This window comes from Pocillopora damicornis, chromosome 8 (assembly GCF_964200805.1).
Source record: "Pocillopora damicornis chromosome 8, jaPocDami1.2, whole genome shotgun sequence".
NCBI lineage: Eukaryota > Metazoa > Cnidaria > Anthozoa > Scleractinia > Pocilloporidae > Pocillopora > Pocillopora damicornis.
Genome location: NC_142677.1, coordinates 7,150,187 through 7,172,215, shown reverse-complemented (window position 1 = coordinate 7,172,215; position 22,029 = coordinate 7,150,187). Strand labels below are relative to the sequence as shown.

At 38.4% G+C, this 22,029-nt stretch overlaps 3 protein-coding genes and 1 long non-coding RNA gene across 4 annotated transcripts; 2 read left to right on the top strand and 2 right to left on the bottom strand.

Annotated features, from left to right (window-relative positions):
* The first annotated feature begins 2,513 nt into the window (after positions 1 to 2,513).
* On the top strand, positions 2,514 to 4,802 carry LOC113680186 (alpha-1A adrenergic receptor). Its single transcript, XM_089181021.1, has one exon. It carries the CDS (start codon positions 2,643 to 2,645, stop codon positions 3,624 to 3,626), a length of 984 nt encoding a protein of 327 aa, XP_089037147.1. The 5' UTR covers positions 2,514 to 2,642; the 3' UTR covers positions 3,627 to 4,802.
* Positions 4,803 to 10,357: 5,555 nt separating this feature from the next.
* On the bottom strand, positions 10,358 to 13,978 carry LOC113680206 (octopamine receptor 1). Its single transcript, XM_027197221.2, has one exon. The coding sequence runs from the start codon at positions 12,539 to 12,541 to the stop codon at positions 10,544 to 10,546; it is 1,998 nt and encodes a 665-aa protein (XP_027053022.2). The 5' UTR covers positions 12,542 to 13,978; the 3' UTR covers positions 10,358 to 10,543.
* LOC113680208 (histidine N-acetyltransferase-like) lies at positions 12,931 to 20,679 on the top strand. The gene is made up of 2 exons (XM_027197225.2): positions 12,931 to 13,032; positions 16,074 to 20,679. Exon 2 carries the CDS (start codon positions 18,949 to 18,951, stop codon positions 19,993 to 19,995), a length of 1,047 nt encoding a protein of 348 aa, XP_027053026.2. The 5' UTR covers positions 12,931 to 13,032; positions 16,074 to 18,948; the 3' UTR covers positions 19,996 to 20,679.
* LOC149041203 (uncharacterized) lies at positions 14,263 to 16,500 on the bottom strand. The gene is made up of 3 exons (XR_016179376.1): positions 15,671 to 16,500; positions 15,257 to 15,490; positions 14,263 to 14,532 (listed from the first exon to the last, which is right to left on the bottom strand). It is a non-coding gene; the product is annotated as an uncharacterized LOC149041203 (long non-coding RNA).
* Positions 20,680 to 22,029: the final 1,350 nt, after the last annotated feature.

Here is a 22,029-nt window from a genome sequence, read left to right as displayed (position 1 = left end):
TTGTCACCTATTTTATCATATAGTATTGCCCTGATCTCTATCAATGTCATTCTCGATAACTTACTTGATTGCGTCGCAGTTCATACAAACCTTTGTGTTCGTCGACCCTTGAACCACCGACCTTCTTCACAGCATACCGATTGCTGACTTGCTCGCCAGTAGGGTAGCAAACCTCCTCTAGTTGCAATCCTAATAAAAATAAACTTTCATTTGGTAACTGTAACTCCCATTCTGAAGTATAAATATCATTTCGTTTTTAGCCTCTGTGCATTACGTTATTAGCATTGATTTTTATTTTGTTGTTTTTTACACACAAAGCTATAAAAATACCTTGGTCCAAACCCTTGAATGGTTGCGAAACTCATTTCGTTGGACCGGCAGTTTTTGGGCTCTTGCATGTTAGAACTTTCTCATCCTGTTCTTTGACAATGACTTTTAAGATCGGAAGGCACAAAGCAAACTTGGAATTCGCGCTTCACGAGGTGATTATACACCTGCAGGTCTCTTTCAAAATCTACATGGCCCTCACACTTGCGATTACAACAATTGTTTTAAATGCCTTTTTGTATTTAATGTCTTTTGGTCTCACTGAGTTAGTTCCGGAAAACTGTTCAAGTAATATCTAAGACTTCCGTTGACTACGGCTTCGTCAAATTGTGAACCATAAATTTCCTCATTGTGAAATCAAGGATGCAGAACTTTCGCTAGGGATTTCTACATTAGAGCGAAAGATTTGTGGGCATGTTCTGACCCTGAAATGTTTTCGGTGCAGCATGCTATTGACTGACGCTGGGAGTGAGACCAAATGTTTCAGAAAGAACCATGGAACCTCGAATAAACATTGAAACATTGAAATGTTTAAAAATATTACACAGTAGAAAGGATTTTTATCAAGCTTTGATTCTCGTTCGCGTCAGTTCAGTGACGAAAGGCATGGCTAAAATTATACAAGGAGTGAATATAAAATATTGTTTCAAATTAGCTTTGCAAGAGAGAGGCATAAGTGCGAGATGGCTGTGAAATTGGCCTCCTAAAGTATGAGTTGTCGATTTTAAATGCTGGTTCAAGTTTCTTTGGAATAATCTTTGATTCTTTTTTTTTGTGGGGGTTTCAAGCATATTTATCAGAAAAAATAAAAGTAAATGAGCGGGGTGCTATTAGGGTGTCAAAAATCTAAATTCATGTAAAACAAAATTCAGTTGATTTATTTATATACAGCATATGAAAAATCACTCTTTGATACCTATTCATATTTGCCCCTCGTCCCTTCATTCATTCATTCAATCGTTCTCTCGTACGTTCACCTTATTTATTATTTTTTTTCTGTTGATGTAATTTATTATTTAAGTTTGCCAGTGCAGTCCGGTATCAGTGATTGTTTCATTCGAAGCGCATTCATTTACGCGATACTTATTTCATTTGTTTTTTCCTAGTTCATTCGATAAATATCTCACATTTCACATTAATTTTCCGTCTTCTCGTAGCTTTTCTCCACTCGTTATTTCCAATTGTTCCCTCCGTCTTTTTTCCGCCCCTTCGTGCATCTTTTGTATATTATTCGACCAGGTAACTAATTTTGTATGCTTCATTTTCTCTATAGTTCTATCGATACTTCAAATCCCCACTCTAGCACTTTAAATTTTTTCATGTTTAACCACAATTTGCGTCGCTTGCATCCGACGATCTAATATCTGTTTTTGACGAGCAACTGGGAAGTCATTGATAGATAGTTTCAGCCTTATGAGATTCTTGCACGTACTTTCTGATTTAGATAAATCAGTACATCATCACGAGGTCAGCAGTTTTGAAATTTGCACGGCATACTCAGTAACTTTAACCTTAATTTGTGTTTGTGTTTATATCATAATGTTTTTTATTATTAAGTTAGTTTAGGTTAAATATATTCTTGCGTGTCTTGAGTCAGTCTTAAGCTTCACTCGTACCATATTTGGATTTGACTAACTTCAAGTCAATTGAGTATTGACATTTCAACCCCCCCTCCCACACGTGATGGTCTCTCACCACTTTATCTCTAAAGCAGACGGGCACTCAACTCAAAGCTTGGTTTGTGCTGACTCGTAGTTAAAGCAGAGGTCAATTTACTTCAAATGCAACAATACTATATTACTTCAAAAAGCACTAATTTTCATGCAAAAACTTGAATATGTTGAAAGATAAATATCATTTTCCGGTGTCTCGAGGAAATTGATGTTATCACAAATTGCTTTCTGTGCCGAGTATCAGAATACGTCAGTATACGATTGCATTAAACGAAAACATGGAGTTCTCGGGGGGAACGAGTAATGTAATAAAAATCACAGCTCACAAAGTTGCTTCTTTTCAACTGAAACTGGCTTCCATCCAAACGTTTAAGAGTCGAAATGGCAAGCTGTCATGTTTTGTACTTCCTGCAATATTTTCTAAAAAGCATATAAATGATTAAAGCCGAATTATATTGGTTACTGATTATGGAATTACTTACTTTTATAACAGTATTAGAATAAAGTAGGATTAATCGCCATTTTATTGCGCTGATAAAGCTTACTGTCTGCTTCTCTACCTGTCATTTATATCATTTTACTTTAGGCAAGTGCCAGCACCATTTGTCATCTTTTGTGAGCTTTGAGCCGTTGGTCTCAACAATGAATGATTCTTTGAACGACAGCACCACCTTATCCGCCAACATCTCAGTAGAAGATTGTTCTCTCCCTGTAGCTCATGGCATCGCTCTTATTTCCACAAATGCTTTCGTGGGGTTGTTTGGAACACTTGGTAACCTACTGGTTTGCTTGGCAGTTGTCATATATCCTCGCTTACGCCGACCATCCAACTACCTTCTGTTCAGTTTGGCCATCGCTGATTTGATTGTCACCATGGCGTGCGAGCCCCTTGTTGTGGCAATCTTCACTAAAAGGACGTTCTTCAACGACTGTGCACCAGACTTGGAACTCCTATACGTGATTTTATCTATGCTTTCGTGCTCTGCTTCTGTACTACATATGGCGGCAATCAGCATCGATCGTTTCATCGCAGTTGTGTTTCCCCTGCACCACAGAGCCATGTCAGATACCTGCGGATTAAAAGCAATGTTGATAACGTGTTGGGCATATCCAATCTCAGTTCCCATCTTAAGCGCCGTTGTTCCACCAACCTTTCCAAAAGATATTTTTGCTTTGTTGATGTTTGCAATCAGTTACGGAATTATTTTCTTGTCTTACTCACTTATCGTGATTTCCCTCGTCAGACATAAAAGACAAGAAAAGCAACTTGAAATGCGCCGAAATAGTAATGCTAGTCATCAGACTCACGTTGAAATCCGAGTGGCCTCCACCCTTGGGATCGTAATTCTTGTTTTCACAGCATGCTGGCTTCCGTTCATCGTAGTGCTTTATGCAACAGGACGCCTTTTGATCAAGAAGCACGGAGTTGCCTATATGTGGATCAGGACCTTGGCTCTTTCAAACTCTGCCATTAACTTCTCTATATATGGTTCAAGAATGCAGAACTTCCGTGAAGCGTTCTCTGCAACTGGACGAAAAGTTCTGGGTGCTTTCACTAGACAATGTTCCCGGACCCAAGTGTATGATTTGAACGTAAGCAAGACCCAGTCCTCTAGTTCGAGATGATAACAATTCAGAACCACCTCCCCACCATGAGTAGAAGAATCCAACGCACCAACAGTGGAAAAGTCTTGCAAGCATTTTCACTACATCCTTTCTCGGGTTAATTAAGGAAAACCAGAAGACTGAGTTTGGTGGTGGTGTTTTATAAGAGGGTATAGGCATGAATTTTCATATGGCTAGTAACGTTTAAGGTGAAGACCAGATATTTATTTTTAGGCTTAAAGGAAAAAAGGAGAAAGCAGTCCTGCAGCTACAGCAAGGTAACGCCTTCGCAAACGTTAGGTTTTCATGAACTATGCATACCCAAACCTTTAACGCTGAGGCATTGTGACAATATAGGACTGGTTCTTTTGCTGAACACGAAAGATAAACCTTCATAGTGAAAACGTGACTCAACAAACACGACCACTATCATTACATCGAAATTCAGTTGATCATGCAAAATGTTGTTAGGTAGCATGCCAAATATTTGAAAAATCAATATGTTGAGAATGACCTCTCAGTTAATCCTAATTCCCTCTTTGACACTTTTCTATCATTGCATTGTAATAGCTTGATTGTATTACTGTGTCGATAGATGATTTGACACTTAACAATACCGATAAATGAACTGAAACTTCAATATTTCTAATTATAAGAGTGATAAATAACTACCTGGCAACATCACTTTGAATTCTAAGCCAGAGAAATTTCGCACGATGAAAAACATGGAGAGGGTCACTCAACATTCAGACGTAACGGCTTCCCTTGGAACAATAACCATAAGGGTGTCTGCCTTTCATGATGCTATTTTTTTTTATTTAATAGTGACTTAGGAATATTTCATATATTGGACTTTTTAACTAGGGGCAACTTTTATGTTGCTATTGGCAAAGTATATAAAAGGTTTATGAAAACGCCTTAGTAATAGCTTGTAGCCTAGGAATATGGCCCATAGAATTTTAAACTCATGTACATTGATATGATTGAGGAATATTCTCACTTCTGAGTGCGAGTTTGCTCTTTTATTAAAATATTTTAATCAGAAAAATAACCATATTGCGAAAAGTTTCGTTCAAGAGCGAAAGAGAAATATAAAGCTAAATAAAAGAAATCTCAGTTTCTGTGATGTACTTTCTAAGGTGCGGATGACTAAGTTAAGCGTTTAACAGCCTTGAATTATTAATAATTATAAACATATTTTGCTGAGCGTCAGTAAATGCGATTTGAAGCTATGTACTTTTTCGTAACTTGGTCGGACAACGGTGCACCTGACATTCTTAAAAATATGGATGAACAAACGACAAAAATGTAAAGTACCCTATACTTATCGAGCCTCTCTCATTTTCCAGATCAACCGACGTGAAGTTCGAGCTCGTCTTCAAATTATTTGATGTTCCAATTTCCCGCTAAGCTTCTTTGAAAATTATTTCTTTCCGAGCATAATCTGTATAGAATGGAACGAGCTGTAGTATCAAAGGATAACGTTTTTGAGACAAAATCTCTCAGTTTGAGGCAAGATAAAATGAAGTGCAACTTCCTTACATTACCTGTCTGATCTGTAATTTCTCCACCTGAGGCTGAGGTGCAATTTATCTGTTTAGTATCATGAACCGCCCTTCGTCTGGAATAGCCGTGGTCATTGTTATGTTAAACGGCTATCATGACCTCTGTGATCAAACATGAAAGAATAAGTGATAAGATTAGGATTGGATCTCAGAATGACAGTCAACCGGAAAATGAAAGTACGCTTTGCCATCACATTGGAGTTGTAAAAGTTGATTTTACAGCTTCATGTGTTACGCTCGTTATCGGGAAAATTGTTGGTCAAGAGATATGAGAGGTCTTATGGCTTAGAAATGTCCTCTAGCTCTTCTTTATAACTTGAATTGACAAGTGATATTAGAGCTTTTAAACGAGGCAGTTTCATTAACACTTATAGACTGTTTGCTTTTCCCACGTCGTCCATTAGCAGAGTACTTTGAAACATGCATTCTTTAATAGAGTTCAACGGAAAGCAAATGAAAGTTAGGTTTTTCATTTAATCATCTTCATAACAACTCCAGGTTCTCTATCTTTCCTAAACTTGATCTTGGCCTCTTTACAAGAGACAAAAGAATCGCACCGTCTACTTAAAACTACCTTTTGTGGATGTTTGTTGATTATTGTTTATTTTAGAAAAGACATAGAGTATATTCTATGAAATGAGGCCATTCACTTGTGTCAGATGCCGACTGCCGAAGTGATTGCCATAGTTTTGTAGAGTACTAAGAAAATATGTCTTAGTTCGGTGATATTTCGTCATTAAAAGACCACTTAAGCCTAAATATCTCTACTAAATGGCTCGTATTTCTAATAAAGCAAACTGATAACAGTTGAGGATAGTAGCGAACACGAAGGTTCATGATATTGGTTTGCTTGTGTCACTTAGCGGGCATGAATTCATCTACATCGACGCTGCATTGCAACGTCCAACACTCATGGTTAAAGTTCCATCACTGTTCTTTTTCTCACTATATCCCTCTTTTTGTCTTGATTTGTTTTCTTTATCGTCTTGGAATAAATCCACTAAGCTTTGCAACCCTTGCAATAACCTTTCTTTTTAACCTCCGAGGAAGCAGGTTGTGTTACATTTTTATCTTTAATCGTCTCCCCCGCAGACTTTTGTTTCGAAGGAGGTGTCCCTTTCTTTGGACAGTCTGAAGGGGGCTGTTTCTTGACCCGAATGGGAATACGTGGTGGAAAGTCACGTTCTTTCCCCGTTTCTCCTAAACACGAGTGTAACATTAACGAACATCGCAGTCTGGAACTCATAAAACGCATGTCTCGTAAGTCAGGTATCATGGGTCTTGATCTAGCGCCGGTAACATTCAAGGTATTCCGAGTAAGAACGCGAGTGCACGGTGAGGATTCACTACAACTCTCTGAATAATAATAAAAACGACTGTTGTTAGCCCCATGTGGCGAAAAAGTGGCTCTGGAGGAAGCAGCGAGCCTCGCAGCCTTTTGACAGTGTTTATCAATGGCGTGTTGATACTCTTGATATACAGGATGCTTAGAGTTTCCAATATATGCTTTGATTACTGGTCTTCTTTTACGGTCCACTCCATGAACCAATGTTAGAAGTTGGTGATTACCTTCTTCTGTGTCTTCCTGTCGCCACATCTTGGATACTAATAGTCAAGTGGAGGCAACTTGCAACAACACTAAGAAATTCGACAATAGTCAAGCCGCTTGAGTACTGAAGGTTTGACAAGTAAGTTATTTCCTTGTGACTGAGAACTCTGCTGACACAAAGAGAAACAATGCCCCTCTGATGTTCGGAACAAAATCAAGACGGTATTTTCTATTAACTAGAGTTGTTGGAGTTTTTGGAAAATGGCAGGTAATTACAGTTCGTTGATGAAATAAAAGCCCCTGAGGATTAGTTGCCGCTAATTCCTGTCTAATCTCCTCAAACACGTAATCTTTTGCTTAAAATTAGACCAAAAATAACATGAAAATAATTGTACCTGCACGTCTCTAAGAAAACAGAACGACTGAGATGGGACGATCTCAATTGCAAAACTGTTATGATTCGACGATGAATACTAATTTAACTTGGGTAGCTATTGTCAAGTTTATTACTTTCAAAGGCGTGCGGAACTTTTCATCTTGAAAAGCCTTCTTTTGTTTCCTTAACCAAAGCAATTATTTTTGCTTTGTGGCTGATAATGACAGGTAGAAAGTTCAATAAAATGGAACAGCGAAGCCTAACATTATTGGTTTTGTTAGATCATAAGCTTTAATTATTTAAAATGGATTAAGATGCAATACAAAACATTTCATATACGCTGAGAAAAAGTAAGCTGAGAAAAATTTAGATAAAGAATGTTACAATTGACGTCATTATAGATCCATTGGATAAGTGTGGTAACGAAAAAGAAGTATCGCAGGGCACCAAAAGAAATCCTGATGTTCTTTCATGCACGTGCACCAAGGATCCCACAGAAAAAAATTCAAGTGTTTGGTGAACTAATCTGTTGAACGTGACTTACCTGCGGTAGAACAGGATTGACACCAGCTGAAATCCACGTAACAACATTCAGTCTGTTTACTTGGCCAAAACAACCATAGCTACAACTTAATGTTTCACCTACTCCTGCTTAACGATTCTTTTCATACATACTAGGAGGCGGAGGGTGGAGTTTAGCGTTTTTAAGTTCAATAACCGGTCCTGATTCAGCGCACGGAGCCCCCCACCTTGTCCTTTGGCATTTTTTCAGGCTTTACCAAGAACTCACCGTGGAACCCATTCATACCACCGTTAAAAGGAGGTATCTTTTCCCAGAGCCCAGCACAATGCCTCGGCCAGGGCTAAAGCCCGGAGCGTGTAACACACCAGGCCCCGTCTCCGATTTATCAAACACCTCATATGGTATAATTCGAAGAAAAAGAGAAGTCGTTGAAAACCTTGTGGAGTGTCCCATCTCTCATACGATATCAAGTCTATTTTGAACATTGTCATTTTAATCACTTGTGGATATAAATACTATAGTTTTGCTATATTAAATGAAAGGTCAACAGCAGGTACTGAGGAGTCGAGGGACATTTGTAATACCTAATGGTGATCATACTCTCTTTACAACATACCAGCCGATGCTGATGTCCCACCCGTCCCACCTGAGTCCTTTCGCTGTTTTTTAGCTCACAGCTTTTTTGTATTGCTTTAGGACTACTTTTAGTCTCATACGTCTTAATGATCGGCCTTTAGAGGTTTACAATCACTTGCTACATTCAAAAAATATATAAATATATAGGAACCCATATTAATTTTTTCCTTTCCAGCCCCCATTTCGATGACTGATCAAGGCCTCCGTGAAAATTCGATACTGTGTCCACTTCTTAACCTCTGTCGTCATAACGTCTAAAATTCTTTTCACGCCAATTTGGATACACGCTGGCACCGTTTTGTATAATGTTTGAATACAATGCACGTCATACTAAAACAAAGGACTGAATGATATATCTCATGGATAGTAGAAAGAAAAAAACTTGAGTCTGAGCGGGTCGTAGCCGCACAGGAAGAGCCGTGAACCATAAAGTTACCTTGTGGACAAACTGATAGACTCGTCTTTTCTTCGTTGTGTTCTGTCGTTTCGTTATGTCATGATGTTCCGCCGTGCTCCTTCATCTCTTCGTTACGTAGAGTCGTTCCTTCGTTTTGTTGCGTCACTGTGTTACATCGTTTCGTCGTTCGACTCGACGTTTTGTCACTTCGATGTTTTGTTTCTGTGGTTGACTATGCAGGACTGGAAATGAGGTACAACTCGCTGTCAAATACCTCACTCGGTTATCATTTTCACCTTCTTTACGAAAAAAGACTGAATTGTTCTCGTTCAATGAAGTTTAAACGCTTTTGGGAAAAAATGATAGTGTTTGAACAATGATCTGTTATGCAATATTTACGTTCGTCTCTACGTAAGAATCAAATGATGCATAACACTCAGAGAGATGGTGTATCAGTAACTTGTAAGGGCTTCCGCTATTCGTTGATATAATGGCTGATTAATATATCGATAATTGGAGTCGAAATGACCTCTTGAGCTCTTTAGAAACTTTAGTTTATTTGATAAAAGGAAGGAACTATCCGGTCCCTTCAATGTTGTGAGAGAGTGATACACAAGAACATCAGAAACACACTCAGCTACTCCTTGTGCGCCACTTTGTTGTTTTTACCACAATTTGACGTCATCTGTGATCTATTGCTGAACAGATGCGAGGCAGCATGGTACCTTTTGGTTAAATAAAAGCCCTGCCGTGAGTGACAACGTGAAGTGCGTAGTTTCACTTCAGCTGCAAAAATCCCGTCCAATTAAGCCGCAATTTTTCAAAACTATCAAGATTATTTTCCTATCCATTCTGATTGAGATATACCTTTTGGAGCTGTAAATGAACGGTAAATATGCTTAATAATACTCCATTCGAAAAACAGTGAAAATGCAACTCATTCAAGCGACGAAATTAGCTTTGGAGCGAACGATTCTTTTTTGTCAAACACGATACGAGTTATAAATGGAAAAAGAAAACCGAGCTTTCTGACTTCAAGTGAGGCTTTGCGAGGTTCCAGCGGACTCTTTTCTTTCGAAGGGTAAATATTGTTATCAGATGTTGATAGGTCCAAAAGGTATCGTCGAATAAAAGACTTTGCGCTGCGCAATTTTCTATCTGTGGATTGTGGTAAACAAGCATTCAAGCATGAGGAATCTATACTACCCAGACCCCGTCATGCAAGAAATTCATACGTTTTTCACTGCAAAAAAAAAAAAAAATGAACGCTATTCACTACTGCTCGAGTGGTATTCAGTACTGCGAAGATGGCCTCCATATTCATTTGTCTTCTATTGATAGTTTTCAGGTAGTATAAGTGATTTCTGGGTAGACCCGACGCAGTTGCAATAAAATTCCTTTTTCGTGCACAAGTTCTCCTGCTATGATCTGAGATAATTAATTCATGTATAGCATGCTTATATAGAGGTAGATGTAAATGCACCTGGGAAATTTTAGGGCACTCAAGAATCGGAAGAGTCAAAAGTCTCGCCCTCGCCTCGGGCAACTCTACGCTTCTCAGTCTCGTGCTCTCCAAACTTCCCGTGTGCATGCATACCTCGTAATACGTACGCTAAGCATGAGCTAATTTCTAAAGATTTGGTTAAAAATACAAAAGACAAAAGTGAAAGGAATACAATGAAGTATTGAATGAATGCTAATGATATGGTATTGTCGGTATTGTGTTTTACTTTAAAATGGTTTCGTAATGACAATGAAAAGGTCCTTTTTGTTGATTTATCAACCTTCTATAAATGCAGCCCTATCTGTGCGCTGAGGGACAGCATAATGTTTCATTTTATTACCTTACATGCAATTGTCATCCTTTCTCGTCTGTGCTCCGTAATAAGCATTCAAAAGAAACCTCTTTTACACTGTAAAATCTGCTTGAATCGCTTTCTAAACTGCCGGCTCATTACTCCATAAATAACAGGATTGCAGGCAGAGTTCAACATTGCAAGCCAAGTGGTGATAGCAAAAAATTCATCCGGCCATGAACAGCCTTCAAATAAGAGGCAAAATATTCCTATAAAGTGAGGTGTCCAGCACAACACGAATGTGCCTACTACAATCAATAAAGTCTTAGCAGCTTTGGTTTCACGTCGCATTTTCGCTCGGGCTTGTACATCCTTCTTTTTTCGAAGTTTATCAAGCGCAAGTTTTGATTTGCTAAATGCTCTAAACGCGTTTGGCCCCGTAAAGTTCTTTAGAGTGGTGATAGAAACAGTTGAAAACTTTTTTCTACGCGTTGTGGGAGAGGCTTTGCTGCCCTCTCGAACGCTTTTTGACGAGAAAGCAAACGAACTTTGAGATGAACATTGAGAAACAACGACAGGAATTTGCGACGATTGCCTGGCAAAATCTGAGTCACTATAGGCTCTATTTTGTCGCGGTTGTACAATCGCCCCGACTGAAAGGCTATTTGACCGACAAGACCTTCTTATTTCTAAGTTATCATCCGTTTTCATAGCATATGAAGGGTATTCGTTCGTATTATTTGCGTCACTGTCCTTTGTTGATTCGTTTACATTTGACTTGTAATTGTTTAAATTCCCTAAATCTGCACGAGGTTCATTAAAATGTTGCATAATTGATTCCATTTCCTCTTTTCCTTTCACATTTTGAAGAGGAGGTAAATAAATGGCACCAGTCTTCCTTTTCATAGTGTTGGTATTTGATTTAGGAGGCGGTATGTCCACGTACGCACTGTCTAGTAGAGTTGATGCGCACTGTCGATCGCGTATGTTGTCACAGATTGGTTCGTTCGATAAGATAGCTGAATCTTGTACACTTTCACAACTGCTATTCAAAATGCTTCCCCTATCTGTGCTTCCATATTCGCTTGAAGTTCTCCTTGGTTTTAGATAACTTATTGAACCTCCCTCTTCAAAACCAGAATCCTTAGAAGGTTGATCGCTAGTGTTTGTCATTTTAAAAGATGATGTCGTGACCTCTTTTCGTTCGTCGTAAATTATCATCGGTGTTTGACGATCTGATAAGAATTTTTCGTCGTATATGTCGCTGTTTATTGAACTCTGACTTTTGCCCAGATCTTTGACTGATAAAACAGAGTGCGGATCTTTTGATGTGGAGTTCAAATGCGTTTGACTATCGTCTCGGAAACCAGAGTATTCACTTGAGCTGGGTTCCTCCTTCACGCCAATTGAACCCGTAATTGGGACAACTTTCCTCGATTGCATCTTGGCTGTGCGAAAAATCTTTAAATATGTCACCATCATTATGGCAAGTGGCAAGAAAAAGCACACGGAAAATAGAAATATTGTGTAAGAAATACTGTACCTCCACTCAACAGTGCAGATAGACTCGGATCGTATAAAAGTGTACTGCGTCCAATCGGTGAGTGGTAGGCAAGCCATAAGTAAGGCATGGAACCATATATAAGTAATCATTCCAGCGGCAACTTTGTTCGTTATCCACGTACCGTACTTAAAAGGATAGAGAATTGCACAGTATCGGTCAATTGACACCGCTGCGAGCGTGAGAATCGAAGCGATACAAAACAAAGAGTTGGCCATACCGTTGACCTTACACCACTTGTCCCCGAAGATCCAATCATACGTGATGGATGAGGCGAGTGTAAAAGGCATCCCGATCATAGTAAGTAATAAATCGGCGCAGGCTAGATTGATTATGAACGCGTTCGTAATTGTTTGCAGAGTTTTGTCGATGTAAATGGCCGCCAGAATGAGTAGATTGCCCCCCAACGCAACAAGTATTATAGCCACCATAGAGGCAGCTTGAAGGAATACACCACCTCTTGATCGAAGATCCTGCGTCGTGACATCGCCAACAGAGTCTGTAAGAGTCTTATTCAGTAAAAAGTCCACCATGTTGTACCCCTCTTGGGCATACACATACTTCAAGTGTTTCAAGCGACTAAGTACCTCGGACTAATTGTTCACGCTTGAACGGAAATTCATCCAAATAATTCAGCAAAGTAAAATGCATAAACATGAGACGCAAGCTATTTTTGCGTTGATTGAATTTTGCTAAGCACGGTGTCCTTGCTTGAAGTAGTTTGAGACTAAATAAGTGAAGACGACTCGATTAGGGACTCCTTAATTATACAACCGTTTAACCAAAAGGAAAAGGTAGAAAATGTCATTTGTGAAGACCTGAGCAAAGTATAGGTATTAAAAACATTGTTGGTACTAAACGCCCCCGTGTCAGTTAAAAAACAAAAGCATCAGTTAATTATGGATTCAAAAAATGTTTGTAATAGAATTCGAAAAAATGTTTTTGTTCTGATTAAGTAAATAGGACTTCAAAGAACGAACGTGCCCGCTGAGGACTTTAAAACATTCACAAGTGTTGATAGACGGTATTTAGAGATTCACTTTGCACTTTCAGTCTATACTTTTAGTGCTAAAGCCTTGAGACTTTAATTGTCTAAAGAAGTGGTTAATCAACATATTCCATTGAGAGCCAACATTCTTCATTGCTTCCCGTAAATTTCTTTTCATGCCAGTTCACAAAAGCATAACTTGAAATTATCACTTGAAACAATACTCAGCACTTCAACGATTTTCGTGATTTACGTCCATTTTTTTGCATGTTTTGAGCGTTCCAGAGAATTAAAAAGCCAATTTCTTCCGCTTAGTTAATCTAGTAATATCTGTTAATCTTAAGCATACGTAAGTGACTCGAATATTGGATTTTATGGCCTTGTCTAAAAGTAGTCTTGGTACACTATCTACGTTGGTTTTCTCATAGATTGTTCTTTAGTTAGTTTTAATTCCTGAGCCCCCGAAACTTTTTCTTTGTGTTAAAATTGTGATAATGATTGTTATGAAATTTCGCAAACAGCTAGGAAATATGCGGCAGTCAATAGGGGCCATAAATGGCGATTTTTTTTCAAATGCTAATATAAAACAATTAAATCAACACACAAGGACTGAAGCACTTAAGTCTTTCCCGTGTCTACCTTTTTAGTGATAAAAAAGTCAGTACCATACCATCTTTCTTATTCTATTTACAAACATGAAGCTATCGACATCGCTGATCCTAGCAGTATGTAGGACGCGTGTCACTAGGAACTTCGTAATACGCCTCGCTCACCAACGAGTCTCTGTGGCTCGGCGGTATTGCATCGAAGCGCGGAATCCGAAGGTCTGAGGTTCGATTCCTCATGGGGACTCAGAATTTAATATAAAATATAAGTATTTTTAGTACTTAAGTATAAAGTATAAAATATTTCCTCGTGACACGACCGCATCATCACTGATTTAATTTACTAATCGTGTATAAAATAATGCTTGGAGAATTAATAAGAACTACCGTACTTTACTATGCTGTATATGGGCTCTCATTTCATGCCACGAGTACTTGTTATTATTCTCAACCGTACAAAGTCAGCCGTCATACATTGACTGACATAGAGTGATATGCGGCCGGATACTATAAGGGCTTGTTAAAAAAACCGGAAGTAAGAAATTGACACAAAATTTGAAGTCACATCTCCCAATAATAGAGAGTTGGATACATAATATCATGATCAATGTTTTACATCCAGATGCATCAAGGATAAAATATTTCTTATAACACGACCACATCAGCTCTGATTTAATTTTTAATCGTGTATAAAAGAAGGCTTCCACTACTGAGGTAAAGGGTGACTTTAAGAGTAAAGAAAAGTCAAATTTGGGTTGCCTTTACGCTCCCAACATCAAACTTCAGTTATTTGGATTATGTGTTGATCACGGTGAGGAGGAAACTACGCTTCTATTATTACACTTCGTTGACTTTATGTTTAAATTCTATCCAGCATCTTTGAAGTTCTTGCGTGGCCAGTCATGCCATGTCTAAAATCCATCCAGATATCCTTGGACCAACAAAACAGATACATTCAAATCAACTCAATGATGCGACGAATCTAATTTTAATTTGAAATAATTTATTCTTAACTGAGTGAATCAAAACTGATCTGAAATCTAATATTTGTGTTTCTAAAGGGTTACACTATTGATCTGAAAATTTAAGACATTTGGCTTTGTCGTTTCTCGGTTGACCTTAGCACTTTCAATTCTCAAGCATCAAGATTTCGATTTTTACCATATGAAAGTTAACGGTTTCATCTGTTGACACCCTTTTAGAATGATTACTGCTGTCTTAATTGCTGGTGGTCGTGGTAAATATGGCTCTTTGCCGATCAAGATGCCTCAGTCTGAGTTTATTTCTTCGGTATTTAGGGAAAGGTTGAGGACGAGTAAAGTATTTTCATTTGGAACTCCATCTCCAATGCTCCATTGAACCGAGTCTTAATTCTCCAACAATTTTACCGAGTGAATCCCTATAAATGTCAAATTATTGAATCGTAATGCCGGAACGCTAAGTGGGCAAACAAGGTTATGAGAAAGTAGATAACATATTTTTGCTACTTTCGTGGACTTTTCCAAAAGAGAGCAAAGGATCGAAACAACTTATTGTTTTGCGGGCATTACGCCATCCCAATTGTGTTCTCACAAACTTTCATCTTAAAACCACACATAACCCTGCGGGTACAATTACTTGTTGTCAGTGGTATGACAAAGACTGAATCAACTTACGTGCAGAAATTTGGATCGATTGATGCGTGTTATTTAATGACAGCTTCCATGAAGTCAAACATAGCAAGGTCGCACGTGAGGAGATTGACCCTTAATTTTGTTGCGTAATCGCATTCTGATTGTTTACATGCCAAGGTAAAAGTATTACGTCACAGGAACTGTTATGTCACTTGAGCTCGCAAACGTCATCCTTCAAGCAGAGAGAAGCGACAGCCGTACGTCTGCGTTCGTGCGCTAAAGAAAAATGAAAAAAATTTCTTTTGTTTGCTAGCCACAACAGTTTTAATACTGAGAGATTCTGACCTTAGAGTTTGAGCTCAATAATCAAACAAACAACAAAATAAATCATTTTAAAATCATAAAAACTACTATCATATATATACTTCCAGATTGATATCAGCAAAATGCAAATACCTAAGAAACTCAAGGGCGACCATCCAAAAGAATTGTCATCTTTCTGTTTTGCCTGAAACCTGTCCTCCTGAAGCTTGGAGATCATGGAGCTTGTGGTAATAGAAGCCTGACAACCAGGAGAAGAATGTCTTGAAGGGAAGAGTTGGGGCCACACCGAATAGGTTGGTGGCTGGCTGTAGCTGGCTGCAGAGCGTAGCACACTCAGCGAAAGGCGCCCAAAACTCTCGATCTGTCCATATGTAATCTTCTATCTTTGTTCTCTGATACAATTCTACCTATAGCAAATTCAACTCCCTCTTTTCTTTAACCTCTCTAACTTGTATTGATTGATCGACTCTAATTGACTCTTATTCATTCGGAGTAACGTGGGTCGACTTTCTCTCCTCTCTCTTTCTGTTTATAGGTAGGCATGAGTTGGCATACTGGCCAATCGACCTTGGGAAATTAAGAGAGAAAAATGGCTCTTCGACTTGCAAATGCTGGTGATTTCGACGAGATATCAAAGCTGTCTAAGAGGATGGAAAACGGATCGATTCGACTTCGTCCCCATACAAGTTCAAGAAATGGCTCGCGGAACCCAATAGAATAACTATGGTTGCTGAGAAAGGATCTAAAGTGGTGGGATTCATGAGATGCAGTGTCGTTGACGGGAATGAATCAATGGTTATTAAAGCTGCAAGAGTTGATCCTAGTCACAGACATTAAGGCATTTACAGTTCTCTTATTAGTTTTTTGATTGGCCTTACCCGGGAAGAAATTCCTATTTTGGTGCGTTTAAGGTATTCACTTTGGTCTGGTATTTACAAAGCAGTCAAACATTCAGCCATAGGACTTCAGATGGAAGATAAAGAACTGCAGTGTTGCGATTTCTAGTCTACAAAGTTGAGTCAGAGAATGTCAACTTTGGATACAAGTTACAAAACGGCTCCAAACCTGTGCTGTAAACAAAGGGTGCATTCCTCGCTATTTTCTAATAATATTCTTGTTTTTGACCGACATATTTTGAAGCTATCCCATCCAGTATCGATCACATCTTATCGGATCAGGATCGATATTAAATCAAGCGGTTTTCATGTCAGCTTGACCTCAATGATCAAAGTTAAGGACTCGAAGCTTTGCCTGTCAGTCCTTATGTGATCTATCAGTTGATGAGTGCCTGTCAAAATGCACAAAAAAGGTTTCTATTCAGCACCTATCAAGATCCCTGTCTTAATGAGTATTGCAAAGAAGCTGTGACGGACTTTCCATGCGTTAAGAGTATAAGCAATGGTGGGTCTATCCAAAAAATGTTATCTTTGAAGTTGCGGTTGAGGCATCACAATCGATGAAATAGAAGTAGCAATAATAATATACTTTGTTTCCATACGTTTTTTTAGGGATGTTGCTGGTTATTACACGCACGACTTAAGTGTTATAGAGAAGTTAATTAAGTAATGCTTACTTTACATATTACGATGTGACAACGTTACAAAAAAAGGAGAGAAAAAGAAAACCGTTTGTTTAGAAATCCACCGATCTGAGTAATCAGTCTGCGCTTTTTGTGTGAAAAGTAAAGAGTCGTTTGTTACTTGATGTCGTTACCAACAACAAACATAATCCTCCTGACTTTCAGCCATCATTCTTTATTGCTTCCTGTACATTTCGATTCATGCCAGCTCACAAAAACAAGAGTAAATTACTTCAACTCTTTTGGTGATTTTTTCCCCTCACATATGGGAACAGTCATTTTTTTTAGAATGTACACCAGTAGTAGAGTATTCTCTTTTGAGTTTCTTACATGAAAAAAAAGTGAGATTTACATTTACATGAACAGGGAAGAATCCTGCCAGAATTTTCCAAAAGAGAAATGTCAGTACTTGTCTTGAAAAATTATTGGGTAACTATCATAGACTTTAGATGATTTTTCTCTTAATGAAAAATGCTACGACTGAATTAGCCAAATTAAATTCAACTCACATTTTACTACGAAACGTGTATTTTTGATTGACGTATGTAAAAGTATATGGATTCTCATATCATGCCAAGAGTTATTGTTACCATTTTTCATCATTCAAAGTCAGCCCGTCATATATCGATTGAAATAAAGTGATCTGTGGCCGGACATTGAACTGGCTACGTGAGTTAACCTTTGTTTTTTTTCGCAAGAAACCGGAAAAAAGAGACTGATACAAAATTTTTGCCAATTTTCAGCGTCACGACGTTCTCCAGTAAAGTGAGTGAGGTCACATCGCCTTCAAAAAGTTAGGTACATGGCATCATGATCGATGTTTTATACCCACAACAGTCGATGGTTAAATCCTTTCTTAGAACATGATCATATCAGCTCTAGTTTAATTTTTGATTTTGTATAAAGAAATGTTTATACTGATTAAAGTAAAGTGTAACCGGATGAGTCAAGCACGTTGCGCGTTGTCGAAAACGATAACAAAGTCGCTTGGCCTATCTAACGTCCTCAACATCAAAATTTAAGAATTTAGTTTGTCTGTTAATAACGAAGAGAAGGAAACTAGGCTACCGATATCAGACTTCGTTGACTTTACGCTGAGATTCTAACCAGCACCTTTGAAGTTCTTACGTGGTTAATCGTGTCATGTCTCAATTCCATCCAACATGTAAGACATACATCGATGCACTTGGCACAAAAGCCTTTCCGCGGGCGGCTGACAGGTGCGTTTTTCCGAGAATTTCTGGCAAGGCCAGCTTCTCAAGATTCTGGGTTTTTGAGATCACTCCAAGACCACAAATTACGAATAATCATTCTTGCAAGAAAAACTCTTACAAAAAATGAAAGGAACTTTTTTCATAGTTACCTTTATGTTCTTGCTATCTTTTTTCACGAATAATCATTCTTGCAAGAAAAACACTTATAAAAAATGAAAGGAACTTTTTTCATGGCTACCTTTATGTTCTTGCTATCTTTTGTAACATGATACAAGCTATCGCAATTGTGCCTTCAGTCAATCTATCATGGCTAGACGTGACTACTATACACTTAGGGAAGAGATCACTGTGTTTAAGGCGTCGTCACTCGGAAAGACATGAATCGAGGGAAATAAGCCAATCCCACATAGATATTCACAACTTAACCTCTCATAACAGGAAATGACGTTCTCTGTTACAGATATTGACGTAAGAAGCAAAACTCTGCGTGTGCAAGTATCCAATATAAAAAGAAGTAAGTTTCTACGTAGCTTAGAAGACAACCAACGATCAAGAACGTTGTTATCAAGGAATCGATTAGGGCGGTTACTGACGCGCTGTTTTTTACAAATTCAAACATGGGTTCAAGACTTTTCCACCGTCTTGGTTCTTCAGCAGCCCTGTTTAGTCGAAAAGATTGTTTTTTCTGGACAAACAAACGTCTAATTTCCTGTCTGCAAGAGGGGCAAGTGGTTGTGCGACTTGCAAAAGCAAGTGACTTTGACGAGGTAGTTAAACTGTCTAAGAAACTTAAAGACACGTTTGACTATGTCCCCTACAGATTGCATAAATGGCTTCTGGAGCCCAACAGAATTTCTTTGGTTGCCGAAAAAGGGACAGAGGTAGTTGGTTTCGAAGAATGCTCCATCGTCGACGGGGAAAAATCAGTGCTTGTGGAAGCTGGAAGAGTTGATCCTAATCACAGACGTCATGGTATACTCGGTTTACTAAGGGCTCTTACACCTGTGCTTATCCGGGAAAAATTCCCAAAAGTTGTGCGTACCAGGTACACGGTGTGGTCTGGGGCTTATCAAGGAGTGAGAAAAACGATCCAAAAGCATAACATCTGCGATAAAGAACTGTACCACTATGATTTTTTAACCTACAAAGTTGAGCCAGAACATGTCAGTTTGAAATACAATTTAGAAAACTGTTCGAAACTTCAACCTTGCCCAAAGGAAGAGTTTAAAAAACGCATTCTGGAAAACGCCAGTACCAGCTCTCTCTTTCCTAATAACATGCTCGTCATTGATTGGCAACCGTTTAAAGCTATCCCAGCCAACTTCAAATCCATCGTACAAGACCAGGATCGATATTTCGTCGATTCGTCAAACGGTCTTGCGAGAACTTTGACATCTTTTAGTTTGGGAAGATTTGTACAGCTTGTTCGTGGCATGATGTGGACATCGACCATCTACGCTAGGGACTCAAAGCTATGTCAGTCCCACGTGATCCATCAATTGATGAGTGCCTGTCAAACTGCAAAAGGAAGTTTTCTATTCAGCACCTTTCAAGATCCATCACTTACAAGGCATTGTGAAGAAGCCCTAACGGACATTCCGGGGGTTGCAAAGATGAAGGAAGAAGAGTCTACCCAAAAGATGTTTATCGTTGAGGGTGAATAGCAAGATTAAGATAATACAATCAATGAATCGATTGTAGCAGTAGCTAGTTCCATGCTATTTTACGTATGGAGGTTAGGAAATACCTCTCATGTATAAATACCCTTTTTCAATCTCGAAGACCTCTGATTTTCTGCTGGCGTATCTCTAATATCCCTTTTACTGCTTTTTATATTGTTATGTTTCCTTGAACAAGTTTGGTTAAATGTGTTGTCAGATCACAAATTTATACACAGCAAGGTTTAGATTATCCTTAATTTATTTACCTACCTGTTTATACTCCTGATTTTATCATGTTTCTACTATCATTTTTATGTCCTTGATGATGTTAATTAATACCTCTGGCATGCAGTTTTTAAAAGAGACTGTTCAACTATTTCAATTTTTATGCCTTATAATACTCTCACGCAGATTTGTACATAATCGGAGTAATCATCGTTCCATGTAAATGACGTACCACTTACAGACTTATTAGCATTTTTCACTTTAGGTATTTGTCTTTTTAAATCTAATTTGGTAGATTTCAGATCTATCATTCACTAAATGTAGCACAACATCTTCCTTTTCTCATTTTTCAATCAGTTATTGGTATTTTTATTCTCGGATATTGATTTTAACGCTAGAGCCTGGATGAAGATCGCTCTGTATAATTCTGGTTTACTTGGTCCGACGGTGTTGTTGTTGTTGAGGTTGTTGTTTTTGTTCTTGTCGATAACCTCGAGTCTTTATTGTTGGTTTCGTGCAAAATGGTATTGGAGACTTACATTCCCTCAGTCAATCATAAAAAGTTCATCTTGAACGTAAAAGAGAAGAGCTAATCTCTTCCCTTCCTCTAACATTCGTTTTAGAGAATTATTTTATGTCAGAGAATGTCGGGTTGCGGGCTAAATATCAAAAGGTGGCTTTTGCAATGCCGATGAATATTACAAAGCCAAAGAAAGGAAACAGAAATCACAAAGATTACATTCCTCTTCAAGTTTCCACCACCAAATTTTCGTGTTTATTTCCATGCATCGAAACAAATGGAAATTTTGAGTTAAAGCGGTAAAGCGTACTACGCCTATCGAAAGGCATCAAGGACTTACGACCTGAGCTTTTTCAGTATTATTGAATCTGTTTTCCTGAAATTAAACATGGGCTGTCAGAGCAACAATTCGAACACCTTCGCAGAAATGTCGCACATGAACAGCAATGTACTTAATGATCAACTGAAAATCAATCCTCGACTGCCAAAGATAAAACAAGAACTTATGTGCGAGTCCAAGCTTAAAAGCGGGGCTCTTATTAGTTTATTTTCCAGCCCTACGTTACACTGAATAAAAACTGTAATAAAACTCTTCAGCACTGGCTGTTAAGAGAGTTTCTTCGATGGATTGAAAGACCAGTTCAGGGGGTGGGTAGGTGGGGAAGAATTGACGAAGTCTGGACCTGGGGACGGTGTTCTCACAACTACACACATACTAGTCAGCGGTATCTTCAGACAGCGTACGACCTTCATCGTTGTTCTTGATGTTGTGACCAAATTTTCGAAGATAGGGAATGCTTTTTTCTTCAGATGAAGTGCATGCTGTCGGCATCACTTGAAATTATATCCTATTGAGCGTGACTTATAATTTCGGTTTGGAAAAATGAGCCAAAATTGAAAGAAACGACAGTAAGCCACTTTGCGTTAAGACATTATAGGTGGATTGAGGTGTACACGTGCAGTGAGCACGGTAAGTCAGTAAAAACAATACGCCAGAATCGTATGAGCTTCTCATATATCTTTTCTTGAAGTTGCTAGGTATGACTGCTTACCCCACCGTTTTTTCCCCAACGTTTCAACCTCCTCTGTTTAGCGTAGAAAATTGAAAAAAAAAAGTAATTTTCAACTCGTGTTTGAACCTGTGTAATTTTTGAAAACTTTTTCGCTTTTGGCAACTCTTGTTTCATGTTTCATGATTGTCTTCTGGCTGGAAATAAATGACGTCTTTTTGAGATTTTTTCTGTTATTTAATTTGATAACCTCTGCCGTAACTGCATGTAATGTGGATGTCT

Bases quoted from the DNA above. Each gene is read 5' to 3' on its own strand.
- LOC113680186 (XM_089181021.1), top strand. From the start codon at position 2,643: ATGAATGATTCTTTGAACGACAGCACCACCTTATCCGCCAACATCTCA.
- LOC113680206 (XM_027197221.2), bottom strand. From the start codon at position 12,541: ATGGTGGACTTTTTACTGAATAAGACTCTTACAGACTCTGTTGGCGAT.
- LOC113680208 (XM_027197225.2), top strand. From the start codon at position 18,949: ATGGGTTCAAGACTTTTCCACCGTCTTGGTTCTTCAGCAGCCCTGTTT.